At 37.0% G+C, this 13,110-nt stretch overlaps 1 protein-coding gene across 1 annotated transcript; it reads left to right on the forward strand.

Annotated features, from left to right (window-relative positions):
• Positions 1-7,675: 7,675 nt before the first annotated feature.
• Positions 7,676-11,985, forward strand: mak16 (MAK16 homolog (S. cerevisiae)). The gene is made up of 10 exons (XM_067413183.1): positions 7,676-7,905; positions 8,112-8,161; positions 8,273-8,382; positions 8,500-8,564; positions 8,663-8,814; positions 9,472-9,526; positions 9,849-9,923; positions 10,006-10,116; positions 10,333-10,398; positions 11,530-11,985. The coding sequence occupies exons 1-10, from the start codon at positions 7,891-7,893 to the stop codon at positions 11,740-11,742; spliced, it is 912 nt and encodes a 303-aa protein (XP_067269284.1). The 5' UTR covers positions 7,676-7,890; the 3' UTR covers positions 11,743-11,985.
• Positions 11,986-13,110: the final 1,125 nt, after the last annotated feature.

The following is a 13,110-nucleotide window of genomic DNA, read 5'->3' on the forward strand; positions in this document are numbered from 1 at the left end:
TCAGCGTAAAATATTATGCGAAACATTACACTGGCAGCAGGTGTTGGAACGTTTGGTGAGTATTGTGAGAGTAATGGCGATGCAAAACATGGCATTCCGTGGCAGCACAGATCATTTATATGAACATAACAACGGAAATTTCTTGAAACTTGTAGAGACGATTGGACTGTTTGATAGTGTTATGGCAGAGCACATCCGAAGAATACAGTCTAAGGAAACTCATGTTCATTACTTGGGCAAAGAGATTCAAAATGAAATCATAGGAATGCTTGCATCTCAGATTCAGCAGGAAATTCTCAAAATGCTCAAATCAGCCAAATACTTTTCGTTAATCTTAGACTGCACACATGACGCGAGTAGAACGGAACAGATGACAGTTGTTGTGCGCTTTGTGACAGCACTGGAAAGTTGTGTGGGGGTTAAGGAGCATTTCTTAGAATTCACGCATTTAACGGATTCCACCGGTGCTGGCATGACAGATGTCGTGGTTAAGAAACTTGGCGATCTAGGGATTGACATCATGGATATGAGAGGTCAAGGATACGACAACGGATCAAATATGCGGGGGAAACACAGTGGTGTCCAAAAGAGAGTGCAGGACATAAATCCAAGGGCATTCTATGTCCCGTGCAGTGCTCACTCTCTAAATTTAGTGGTGAATGATGCGGCATCGTGCTGCCTGCAGGCTGTGGAATTCTTTTCAGTGATACAGGAGGTCTACAACTTTTTTGCCGCTTCCACTTCTCGCTGGCAGATTTTAAAACGGCACATAGGTGACAGTGGCCTTACAGTTAAGCCTCTCAGCAATACTAGATGGGAAAGCAGGATTGAAGCACTCAAACCTATTCGTCACCATTTAGGAGATGTTTATGACGCTCTTCTATCAATAGCAGAGGATGATGCCCTGACAGGCGCTTGTGGTGTCAAAGCCAGATGTGAAGCGAGAGGCATTGCGACAAAAATTAAAACGTATCCATTCCTGTGCAGTATCATTACATGGTATGACATTTTATATGAAACAAATATTACCAGCAAGATACTGCAGACAATGAACATTGACATTCCACATGCAACAGAACAGCTAAACGCGACAAAGCAATTCCTTGTGGAATACCGCACAGACAGTAATTTTGACAGAGTGCTGTCCAGCGCAAGACAATTAGCTGATGAGTTGGAAACAGAGGCCGTCTTCCCTCCACAAAGTGCAGCGCGACAACGAAAAAGAAAGAAAATGTTTCCTTATGAAGGAGATGACGCACCTGTCATGGACACAAAACAAAACTACAGGGTGGGCTTCTTTAACCAAGTGCTCGACTGTGCCATCCGTTCGGTGGAAGAGCGCTTTTCGCTGCTTCGAGACCATGGGCGCGTATTTGGATTTTTATATGACATCGCATCTCTCAAAGAAAAGGAGAATACAATAGTTCTTCAGGATTGCTTAAGACTGGAAAAGGCCCTGACTCATGGAGACTCACGGGATGTTGATGGGCATGAATTGTTTGAAGAGCTGACTGCTTTGGGCAGACGCCTGGTTGCTGGATCGAAACCACTGGACGCGCTTAAATTCATCTGTGAAAAAGGGATGGAATCAATTTTTCCAAATGTTTTTATAGCATTGAGAGTGCTTCTCACTCTCCCCGTCACTGTGAGCTCTGGAGAACGCAGTTTCTCAAAGCTTAAACTGATTAAAAATTATCTCCGAAGTACAATGACACAAGACAGACTCAATGGACTAGCAACAATTGCAATTGAGCACGAACTTGCTGAAAACGTTAAACTCGAGGACGCAATCAAAGCGTTTGCCGCCGCGAAAGCCCGACGCGCACGCTTCTGAAATGTAGGCTATTATGTGAATGTGTGTTTGTGTGTATCAGTCAAGAAAAAATCGAAACCTCCAATGAGCTAAAAAGTTGTGTGCATATATTTAGTTTTATTCTGTGCACTGTCTATTATAAAACAGAAATGATATGCAGCTGTTGCACTGTACTTTTTCACGTTACAGAATGAAAAATAAAATCTGAAAACATGCTTGCACGTTTTTATTTTAGTGTAATTTTATAGATAAAGAAAATATTAATTTGTTTACATGCATCTTAAGGATACCTAATTGTGAGTGTGAGGTGGGGGCGGCACGATCGTGCTCTGCCTAGAGCGGCATTTGAGCTAGCGCCGGCCCTGGGTGTAGCGCTATCCTATCGTGTGCAGAGGGAGTTTGAAAGACAACCTGCCCCTCGGATTGAGCCCTGTCTATAGTGAGTTTCCAGACCAAACATCTTGATGCTTGTCAGGCTACTAGAAGACCTACAACTGTCAGACAGGTTGCTTACGTCACATCTACGTCGTCAAGCTCAGTCTGAGCCTGCGCAGTTCAGTCAGCCATAAGGAAGTGAGTGCCTCTGATTGACCTCATTTTCTGCCGTTGAAGTCAATGGGATCGCTCTGTCCATTTCTTTTGCTGTTTATGGGCTAGTGTCACTATCTGTACCAGAAACACGATTTGTTCTGCGCATGCGCGAAAACTTACTTTTTGCCGCCACTTCCTGTCATCGCCAAAGTTTTTTGTCTTTTTTTCAAAAAATTATTATTATTATTATTATTTTATTGAACAAATACAAAAGCAAACAGCCACAGTTCAAAAAGGATTCAACAACAACAAAACAAATATAAACAATAGACCGAGGCAGCAAAATGAATAAAACAAACAAACAAACAAATAAATAAATAATAAAAAAAGAAAACTATATAAAAAAGGAAACTATAAAAAAAAAAAAAACAACAACAACATTGAGTCAGGATTGACATGCAATTTAAAGTAAATTAGGTTCTAGAGAGTGAGACAGAGAAAAATATGCCAATGCCTTTTTTTTCTTTTTACATTATAAAAAGGTATAAATACTTATTGCACAGCGTAGAGGACTTTAAAGCTTTGGCATTGCTTTGGCATCTTTACAAAAAAATAATAAAGAAAGGTTTAACAGACAAAAATTTGCAATTGTGTATAAAAAACAACAACTTTATAATAGATTTATAAGAAAATACTTGTCTTTAAGACTCTTGTCAGAGTTATAAAATCCAAATGGTACATTCCTTAAACTACAAAGAAAAATTGTCTAAGAGAGAAACATGTAGGCCTACAAACAAACTAAATTTCTTCCAAAAAGTAACTACATGAAAACAATCCCAAAAAAGGTGAGGGACAGATTCATCTTCCACTCCACAAAAGGAGCAAAGGAGGAAAAAGCTTTCTTAAATGCAGACATTTGTATTTTTTATATTGTAGACAAGTATGCTGAAATAAGTAGTACATTTCCCAAAGTAGTATTTCCCAAATGGGGTCAAGTAAGTGTAAACTATTTAATCAATGTCATTAGTGCCACATCATAATAACCTTGGAATATATAGTCTACATTTGTATTTTCCAAGTGAGGTCTCGTAAATGTGGATGCTTAGATTCTTAAAGATTTACTTTAACTATATGGTATAAAAGCATCAAAGCAACTTTAAGCTTACATAGACTCGCTGCTAATTTGTTTTTGTTTTTTGGTTACATCTTATAAAGCATTATAAAGTAGTTTGCATTTGAATATCCCTCTACTAGTTTTACAAGGGTTTGATATCCTAGACCTAGATGTTAAATGTACAAATCAGTTTTTAAGGAACTTCATCACTGTTAGAGATTATTCAATAAAGGTTTATGGGAAATGATTAGCACTTGTATTAACCAACTGTGTAATATGTCTTAAATTTTATGATGGGTAAATATTATATTGATAAAGCAAGATAGGCCTACCTTAATTTCAAACCTAACTGCAAAGTATTTGCTTATGATTAAAGTTACGTTTAAATCCAGGTAAGCATGAGGACAAGAAAGTTCCCAATTCTCAAAGTTTTATTCAGTCCACAAGCAGGACAAACAAACCAATAGTGCCAGATGGTTACGTGATTCTACCCCTTTTATAGGTAACAACATTTGAACTATAGCGCCATCTCCTGACAAATACACAAACACAACAATTAACAATTATTATCAACTCTTCAAAAAATCCCCTCCAATAAAAAATAAATTTTAAAAAAACTTGAAAACGTATTATAGAATATTAGCCTATATATATATATATATATATATATATATATATATATATATATATATATATATATATATATATATATATATATATTTTTTTTTTTTTTTTTTTTTTTTTTTTTAGGTAAATTGTAATTTATCTTTATTTTCTTCTTTGTATAACCACATCTTGTTTATTTTGTATTGATTTATAGTTATGCAATAAATAAAAAACTATCACGGTACGGATCGAGTGGTAGTAATTCAAATAACAACTGCCGTAAATTGCTTTGCCATGTCAAACAGGAAGTAGAAACATTTTCGTGCAAGTGCATGCGCAGAACAAATCGTGTTTCCGGTACAGATCGAGTAGTGACAGCTGCTCTCTCTTCTGGGTGTCGGCTGCTCACTGGTGGTCTTCCTCGGGCTTGAACTGAATGTTTGTTTGTTTGTTTTTTAAATGCCAGTTACATACATAACAAATTTAAAACAAAAATACATATAATATTCACAAATTCAACAATAAAATTTTTACATCTAAATCTAACCAAAACATGTTTCCATTTCCTGGCAGACATTACAAAAAAGAGTTGTTTTTACCCCATGATATGTAGGCTAGTGTAGCATTAAGATTGGTGTGACCCATTCTTTATCAATATAATAAATTCCTTTCTATTTATATTATGACTGATTTGACTTTGTCATATTTTGAATTCTATAAACATGTCTTCCTTTCTTACACGAGTCCCAGTATTTCTGCCATTTGGTATGAAGGTATATTTGGTGCAAAACAACTGAACATACGTGTGAGTGAAATTTCTATCTGAAGAGCATATCCACTCATGTGTTTCAATAAATTTGAAGGCACAGAAAAAAATATTTTATGAGTTGTAAGCTTGTAGCTTTTTTTTCTCTTTTACAAACACAACACAACGGCGTTGTGAAGTTACACCTTCACACATTTTTCACTGCAGGTGCAAACCATTCTACGAATCACATGAAGAAACTCATAGGCTCACATTTTTGCTACAATTGCTGCAGTCATATGGTGCAAAATGCAGTCACACACCCGTATCATAAAAGTGAAGTCACTGACAAATTTTGCGCATCTGCGAATTAACATGTGAATCCATGCAATGAGCGTTGAACACTTGAACACGCATTACTTTTCTTGGATATTTTTCTTACACAATCACAAGTCCAATCACTACAACTGCTTGAATCTGCTGCTACGAGTCTCACGCGCAGTTTTTCCACCTTCAAATGACAAGTTCCGCGCGCTCTCACTTTTGCACCAAATACACGGAGAAATGTGGAGCAAAAGTGATTTGTAAAGTGATTTAGGCAGCGGCAGGCCCTGTGCACATAGACAGTAAAAGAAATGGACCGAGCGATCCAATTGACGTCAACGGTGAAATAATCATAGACAGTAAAAGAAATGGACCGAGCGATCCCATTGACGTCAACGGCGAAATAATGAAGTCAACCTAGGGGCACTCACTTCCTGATGGCTGAGCGAACTGCGCAGGCTCAGACTGAGCTTGACGACGTAGATGTGACGTGAGCCTCCTGTCTGACAGCTGTAGGTCTTCTAGTAGATGTGGAAAGTGAAAGCTGAATCACGTTGTTTAAATATTTTCTCCCGTTGCTTTTGGCTCACTATGGGCTTCTCCCCATTCTTCCCCCTTGACTTTATCAGACTTTATGTCTCCACGTCCCCCCGACTGTCTCATACCCAGTAAAAGATTGCCTGCGAGCGTCTCCTCAGGTCTATACAGTAATTTCTCAACTGTGCGACAGAGTCGCGTTGGTTATGACGCAATCGTTAGCCTATTTTAACAAAAACAGCTTCTGCGGGGCGATAGTGTAAGATATAAGGTAATGGGCCTTTTATACATTGTCGTGTTTCTTTAGAAATAAACAATGGACAAACGGAGTCTTTAAACGTCTCAGATGTAAAGTTATTCACTGTCAAAGTGACTCAAAAATGAATGGGAGTCAATGGGATGCTAACAGCAGGTGATGGCTTGGTTAGCAATGGCAGCCCCTAGGGGTGGAACGCTTTCCGAGCGCTAGATTACCCCCTTGCCTGTGCAGAGAGCAGAAAATCTCGGCCAATCAGAAGAGCTTTTTGTACTGAGCCCCACCCCAACGGGATGTGGTGGTGGTGGAAGATGCATAGACAGTAAAAGAAATGGACAGAGCTATCCCATTGACTTCAACGGCGGAAAAATGAGGCCAATCAGAGGCACTCACATCCTGATGGCTGAGCGAACTGCGCAGGCTCAGACTGAGCTTGACGACGTAGATGTATATAATATATACCTTCAAATATACCTTCATCAAGCTTGTTGAATCAACGACTTTGCATAGTTCTTCTTCTTTCCTTCTGCCCTGTTTAAAGTGACTGCTTTGTTAATATTATCCACTTTGAGTGCTTCCTTGGCCAAAAACATTTAATGGAGCCATGTTAGAATTAATAAAGATAGAAAGCATCTCTGTGGTAATAATAAAATAAAGGGGGAAACAGGACAACCCTGTTTTATGCCACAATTGATGGTAAATCTAGGCGATGTACCTCCTGATAAGGAAACCGAGCTAGTGGATATAATATAGCACATGGCGAAGCATTGCTACTTGATCGCAGATATATAAAATAATAATAATAATAATAATAGATTTTTTTTTATAATGCACTTTTCATTCCAAAGAATCACAAAGTGCAAAAAAGAAGAAAAAAAGAATAACAAGTAAAAATATAGAATAATACAAACAATCAACCAACACAGAAAACTAAACAGAAACAGAGCTGATGGTGAACTGAAAACAGAGCTGATGAAGCGTAACATCCCAAATGCCGGCCGCTGATGATGCGCTAGCCTGGTGCAAACTTCAGCCACCATCCAGTTCAAGCCTGATGTTGATATTGATTGTGATTTCTGTGGCACTGAGGTGGAAAATGTTGTCCATTTATTTTTCAGTTGCATTTACAGCCAAATGTTTTGGGTAGATTTGGAATGCTATCTTTGTAAATGTTTAGGGATGAAAGTTTGTTTTTCTGAAAAAGATGTTTTTTTTTTTTTTTTTATGGACAACAATTGTCACCAGATGTGGCATTCACTATTAATCTCTGTTTGATAATGGGAAAATATCATATTCATAAGCAAAAATGGGCTAAAGAAAAACCCAATTTTTCGTTGTTTCGGATAGAAATGAAGAGTTATATTGATTTATTAATTGGGATGAAAAACAGCAAGGCAAAATGTACTAGGTCTTAATGTGAAGCTTTCAGGTTATTTACTTAATGTTCTCATACTCTCTTTTTTTCCCCTTTTAATTATATAATTAATTTTTTTAGACTATATTTAATTGTTCTTGTATAGCTTATAAGAGATATGCAAGCTTTTGGGTATTTCACTATATACAATATTTTAAAGACAGGAATAGGGTCTGGTAGAAAAATACAGCATTAATGACGTTCTTGAGGAATAGTGGCCTGAAATACAGAATATAGAAAATCTTCCGTGTATCAGCTTCGTTCATCCTCCAGCACAGTAGGTGGCGGTATGCACTCTTTCAGTTGGTTTCAACCCGCCAATAAATCCACAGAAGAAGAAGACTCACGAGGCGAATGCTCAAGGCGAATCTTGGTGGCTCAGTGTTAACATGGCTGCCGTCTGTAACTTCCATGTGGTGCTTGTTTGATCACAGTTGATTGGGCAATTTATAAACATTTTTATCGCTAATTTGATTGTATCAAATTAGCACTGGTATTTACGTACTGTACAAACCTTTCAAAGTGACGACCGCCCAAACAAGCTGTCAGAATGCAACACGACGACGTAAGTACAGTCTTGCAATTATACATATGTATGTGTGTGTGCGTTTGTGTATGGAGAGCGAATGAGAATATTTCCAAAATATTTCATAGGTGTTGTTTCTGTTTTAGCACCACTGGTCGTTGTAATTGAAAAGGAATGACCTATGTACATCGATTAGTTTATTGTACGTTGTTGAACATAATCATTGAATCACCTGTCTTTTAAAGGTCATATGGGATCTTATTGGCAATAAGAGTTTTTGTTCCTACAAAGTAAAGTAAGTAACTTAATATGATTGTGTCTACTAATTGTTTTTCTTCTTTTTATATCCATTCTCCAAATTGTAGAAGAATGTGACATCTAACTTTTTGTTTTCTTGTTGTTGAAGAACAAAAACACAACAGTTCTGTCGAAATGAATATAACATCACAGGCCTTTGCAATCGGTCTTCATGTCCTCTTGCTAACAGTCAGTATGCTACCGTAAAAGAGGAGAAAGGTAAGCTAATCATTAAAAAAAAAAACTTTTATAAACCCTGTGGACTTTAAATGTCACCAAAAATGTTTGAATACTTATTTTTTGATCATTAACGTTACAACTGTTCTGTTTTATTAGGCCTGTGTTATCTTTACATGAAAGTTATTGAGAGAGCAGCATTCCCTGCTCGCATGTGGGAGAAGGTATGTGAATCAAAACAATCAAAAAAACATGGATCATTTGATATCGTTCGCAATGAAATGTTTATGCTCGTGCTACTCTTACTGGAACTCTGTCTTAGGTGAAACTTGATAGAAATTATGCAAAGGCTTTGGAACAGATTGATGAAAACCTGATCTACTGGCCACGGTACATCAGACATAAGTGCAAACAGCGCTTGACGAAGATCACACAGTATCTAATTCGAATCCGCAAACTCACACTGAAACGACAGTGAGTACCTTCAATTCAATTGCTGCCTTCTGTAGTGCTGTGCTGTGAAGGTTGTGCTAGCTAGTTCCATGTGTCATTAAACTGATCTCTTTCTTCTCACATCAAATAATTTTAGCTCAAAATATTATTTCATGTCTATTTCTTTGTTCTAAGTAGTCATGTAATAAGGTAAATGCCACTGCCATTCTAAAGTTTGAAATCTCTAAGAATTTTTGTGTTTGTTTGTTTCTGAAATGTCTCTTCTGCTCATAAGGCTGCATTTATATGATTGATAATACAGTACAGTAATATTGTGAATTTTTAAATAATGTATTTTAGAATGTTATTTTTTCCTGTTTTGGCAAAGCTGAATTTTCAGCAGTCATTAGTCTAGTCTTCACTGTCAATAAATAATTATAATATATTGATTTGGTGTTCAAGATACTATTTTCATTATTAATGTTTAAAATAGTTGTGTGAAATGGCTTGGTATTTTTGTGGCTTTAACCATTTATCTTTGAATTTATTTGAAGTCTTTTGTAACATTTATAAATGTATTTTACTGTCACTTTTGATCAGGAAATTTATTCATTTGAAAAAAATGATAATTATGAAAAGCTGAACGGTTGGGTAATTTCAGTGCCAATTATTATACATGATGCCTTTTTTTGTATACAGGAGAAAACTGATTCCGCTCAGTAGAAAAGTAGAGAGACGAGAAAAGAGAAGGGAGGTGAGTGATTTACTGATGATTGAGCTCAGTGGCTCATGTAGGTTGTCTAGTGTCCTAAGTGTCCATGAGCTAGACACCTAACCCCAGCTGCTCCCGAGGAGCTGGATGGCACCTTGCATGACATGAATGAATGGGTGAATGTGAGGCAAAATGTAAAGCGCTTTGGATGGCCATAGGGTCTGTTAAAAGCACTATATAAATGCAGTCCATTTACCATGATGCACGCAATCCTGAATTATTATTTTTTATCCTTTTTTTTAAATGACTCAAATGTGGAGTTGAATTTGTGTGGTATTAACTCACTTTTCCTTCTCACCAACAGGAAAAAGCCCTTATTGCTGCTCAGCTGGAAAATGCTATAGAAAAAGAACTGCTAGACCGTCTAAAACAAGGAACCGTATGTGGATCTTTAGCACATGCTTTTCCTGCATTTGTGCCAGATCTATGATTTTCATTTAAAGTTTTCTTTTTCATTTTAGTATGGAGACATATACAATTTCCCCATCCATGCCTTTGATAAAGCTATGGAAAAACAGGACGAGGAGAGTGAATTGGAATCGGAGGAGGAGGAGGAAGAAGAAGAAGATGAGGTATTAACTTTTTTCCTGTCAGTAGCGTTTTTATCACTTCTATGTCTTTTACAGGACTGTACACTTGGTGAGATTTTAAAAATGTGTGTTTGTGTTTGGCGTTTAAAAAAAAGTCCTATTTGCTCACCAAGGCTGCATCAAATGATTATTTTTATAATTTAGTTATTTTTGTGTGTGTATATGTAATTATTATCTCTCTCTCTTTGTATCTCTCAGGTGTCTGGGACGAGAGAATTTATTGCTGAGGATGAGATTGAAGAGAGTGATCTCAGTGATTTTGAGGTTAATTGATCCTGTAAAACGTTACATTTAAAAAAAAAAAAAAATTATTATATCTCAGAGTAACATTTTCTGAAAGTGCTGTAGCCCCTATTGTATCTGTTGGTTTCCTATATTATTATTATTCTTCCTCCCCAATGGCAGCCCTATGAACCGTAAGTAGGAAAATGATGAAATTTGGCACAATTGTAGAGATGTTCATTAATAGTAAATGGACCAAATTTGTAGTCTCGAATAAATCGCGCAAAGTTGTACGCGTGAACATTTTGAATCCATTCGCGAGTGAAATTCGCTTCATTCGCGTGTGACATTCACTAGACAACAGACTCGAATTTGCATCATGGGAGGGGGTTCTGCCAGGCAGCGGCAGTCGGCAGAAGGACTAACCGAGTTAAGGCTGTCACCGGGGGTTGATGAGCGCCTGGGTCTCACACCTCCGAAAACGCCAGATCAAATTTTCGAATAGGAGCTCTCTTAATAAATAAATCACATATTTGAGCTTTAAACAACTACATTCTCGCTTGAAAAAACTATTAAAACTACATTTTGTGACTCGATACAGTAGTATTTTTTAATTACTCTGGCCTCGGGGTTTCCCCTATGGGTTTCCCATCCGTCACTTCACCACGTAAGCAGGCTCCTCATTGGTTAACGCGGCGCGAATATCTGCCAAAGTTTAGATTTTTCAACTTGAGGGATTCGCGTGATTCGCGTTCAAAACGCTCAATTCGCGTGATCCTTGCCGCGCTATTCGCGCCGCCTCATTCGCGCAAATCGCACCACAGAATGCCTATTTGCGTCTCTGCATTGACTTAACATGTTAATCATGTGAACAAAGCATAAGACCAACTCCATAGCGCAACCATCAGTTCAAAAATTCAACATTTAAACTGTTATAACTTTCTAACCATTTGTAATACAGAAATTAACATTTTTCTCTAGTACATCTGATTCCGCTCATGCTGATCATATCTTACATTATAAGGCTCCGCCCGTTACAGTAATGGCCATTTTGAAAAGTACAGTATTTAGTTTTTTTTTTTTTTTGCTACTCCTTGTTCAAAAAAGCCAAAAATAGCCATAATGGGCTTGGCCCCTGCAATTGCACAATTGTTAAAACTAATTTTTTTTCAGGATATGAACAACCTGAAGGTAAGCAGTGATGAAGAAGAGGATTATAAAGAGGAATCCAGTGAGGAAGAGTCGGAAGAAGAGTTGGAGGAAAAGAGCAAGGCCAAAACAAAAGGAAAAGCTCCACTCAAAGGCCCAATCAGGAAAAAACGGTCCTATGTGGAGATAGAATATGAACAAGAGACAGAACCAGCTCAGAAAAACAAGGCCACATAGAGACTGGACTAACGATCACACCAACAATAGTGACTCTGCTTCCTCATGGAACATTTCCAAATCAATCTTTTATTACATCTACATTTAATAACAACGTACACTCATCAAGATCTCTGTGATGGGATTGTTTGTACATTGACTTGTTTCATCTGTGCTTATGCTGTTGTAAAGCATCAGTATTTTTTATGATGTTCCAGTGTGTGACCCATATTCATGCAATAATAAACTTTATTTGAAATAGCATACATTTTAGGTATATATTACCTATTGAAGATAACGTTTTATTACCCGTTAGTTTGACTAGCTGGTGTTCTAATGGGAACATACTAAATGTATAAATGTTATATGTCTGTTGTTTGAATGCATGTTTTATTGGGATCATCTTTAACATCTCATACACCCAACAACCCTGCAACCACTAGAAAACATTGCTAGAGTCATAGATACTGGTGGTTCTGGAATCTCTCCATGAAAACTGGCAATTTTGCATAAAGTTGCATTTCCATCCCTAACCAAGTTTCAAAAAGAGAAAAGTAGGGTAAGCAGGATAATTATCAAAATTGATATCCCAAAGAGGTTTCTTGCATAATAATCATCTGACTGGACACAAGCTCTTAGGCTTGGGAACCACTGTGAAGATATAAAGTCAATATAAAATAAGTAAAATATGTTTTATAATGTATTTTATAAATAATGTTGATCATTAAAGAGTCTAGAAAATGGTGGGACTAGAGCATAACTGTCCATACAAGGAAGGCAGGAATCTACCTTCAAAAACATCTATAATAGTGATGAGAAACAAAGTTGAAAAACAGTACATATTTATACAAATCTTTCATTCAACCGGTATATTATATATATATATACAGTCTTGTTCAAAATAATAGCAGTACAATGTGACTAACCAGAATAATCAAGGTTTTTAGTATATTTTTTATTGCTACGTGGCAAACAAGTTACCAGTAGGTTCAGTAGATTGTCAGAAAACAAACAAGACCCAGCATTCATGATATGCACGCTCTTAAGGCTGTGCAATTGGGCAATTAGTTGAAAGGGGTGTGTTCAAAAAAATAGCAATGTCTACCTTTGACTGTACAAACTCAAAACTATTTTGTACAAACATTTTTTTTTTCTGGGATTTAGCAATCCTGTGAATCACTAAACTAATATTTAGTTGTATGACCACAGTTTTTTAAAACTGCTTGACATCTGTGTGGCATGGAGTCAACCAACTTGTGGCACCTCTCAGCTGTTATTCCACTCCATGATTCTTTAACAACATTCCACAATTCATTCACATTTCTTGGTTTTGCTTCAGAAACAGCATTTTTGATATCACCCCACAAGTTCTCAACTGGATTAAGGTCT

This window comes from Pseudorasbora parva, chromosome 13 (genome assembly GCF_024679245.1).
Source record: "Pseudorasbora parva isolate DD20220531a chromosome 13, ASM2467924v1, whole genome shotgun sequence".
NCBI classification, from domain to species: domain Eukaryota; kingdom Metazoa; phylum Chordata; class Actinopteri; order Cypriniformes; family Gobionidae; genus Pseudorasbora; species Pseudorasbora parva.

Bases quoted from the DNA above. Each gene is read 5' to 3' on its own strand.
- mak16 (XM_067413183.1), top strand. The intron at 8,815-9,471 runs GTGAGTACCTTC...TTTTGTATACAG, and splicing joins AAACTCACACTGAAACGACA to GAGAAAACTGATTCCGCTCA. The intron at 9,924-10,005 runs GTATGTGGATCT...TTTTCATTTTAG, and splicing joins ACCGTCTAAAACAAGGAACC to TATGGAGACATATACAATTT.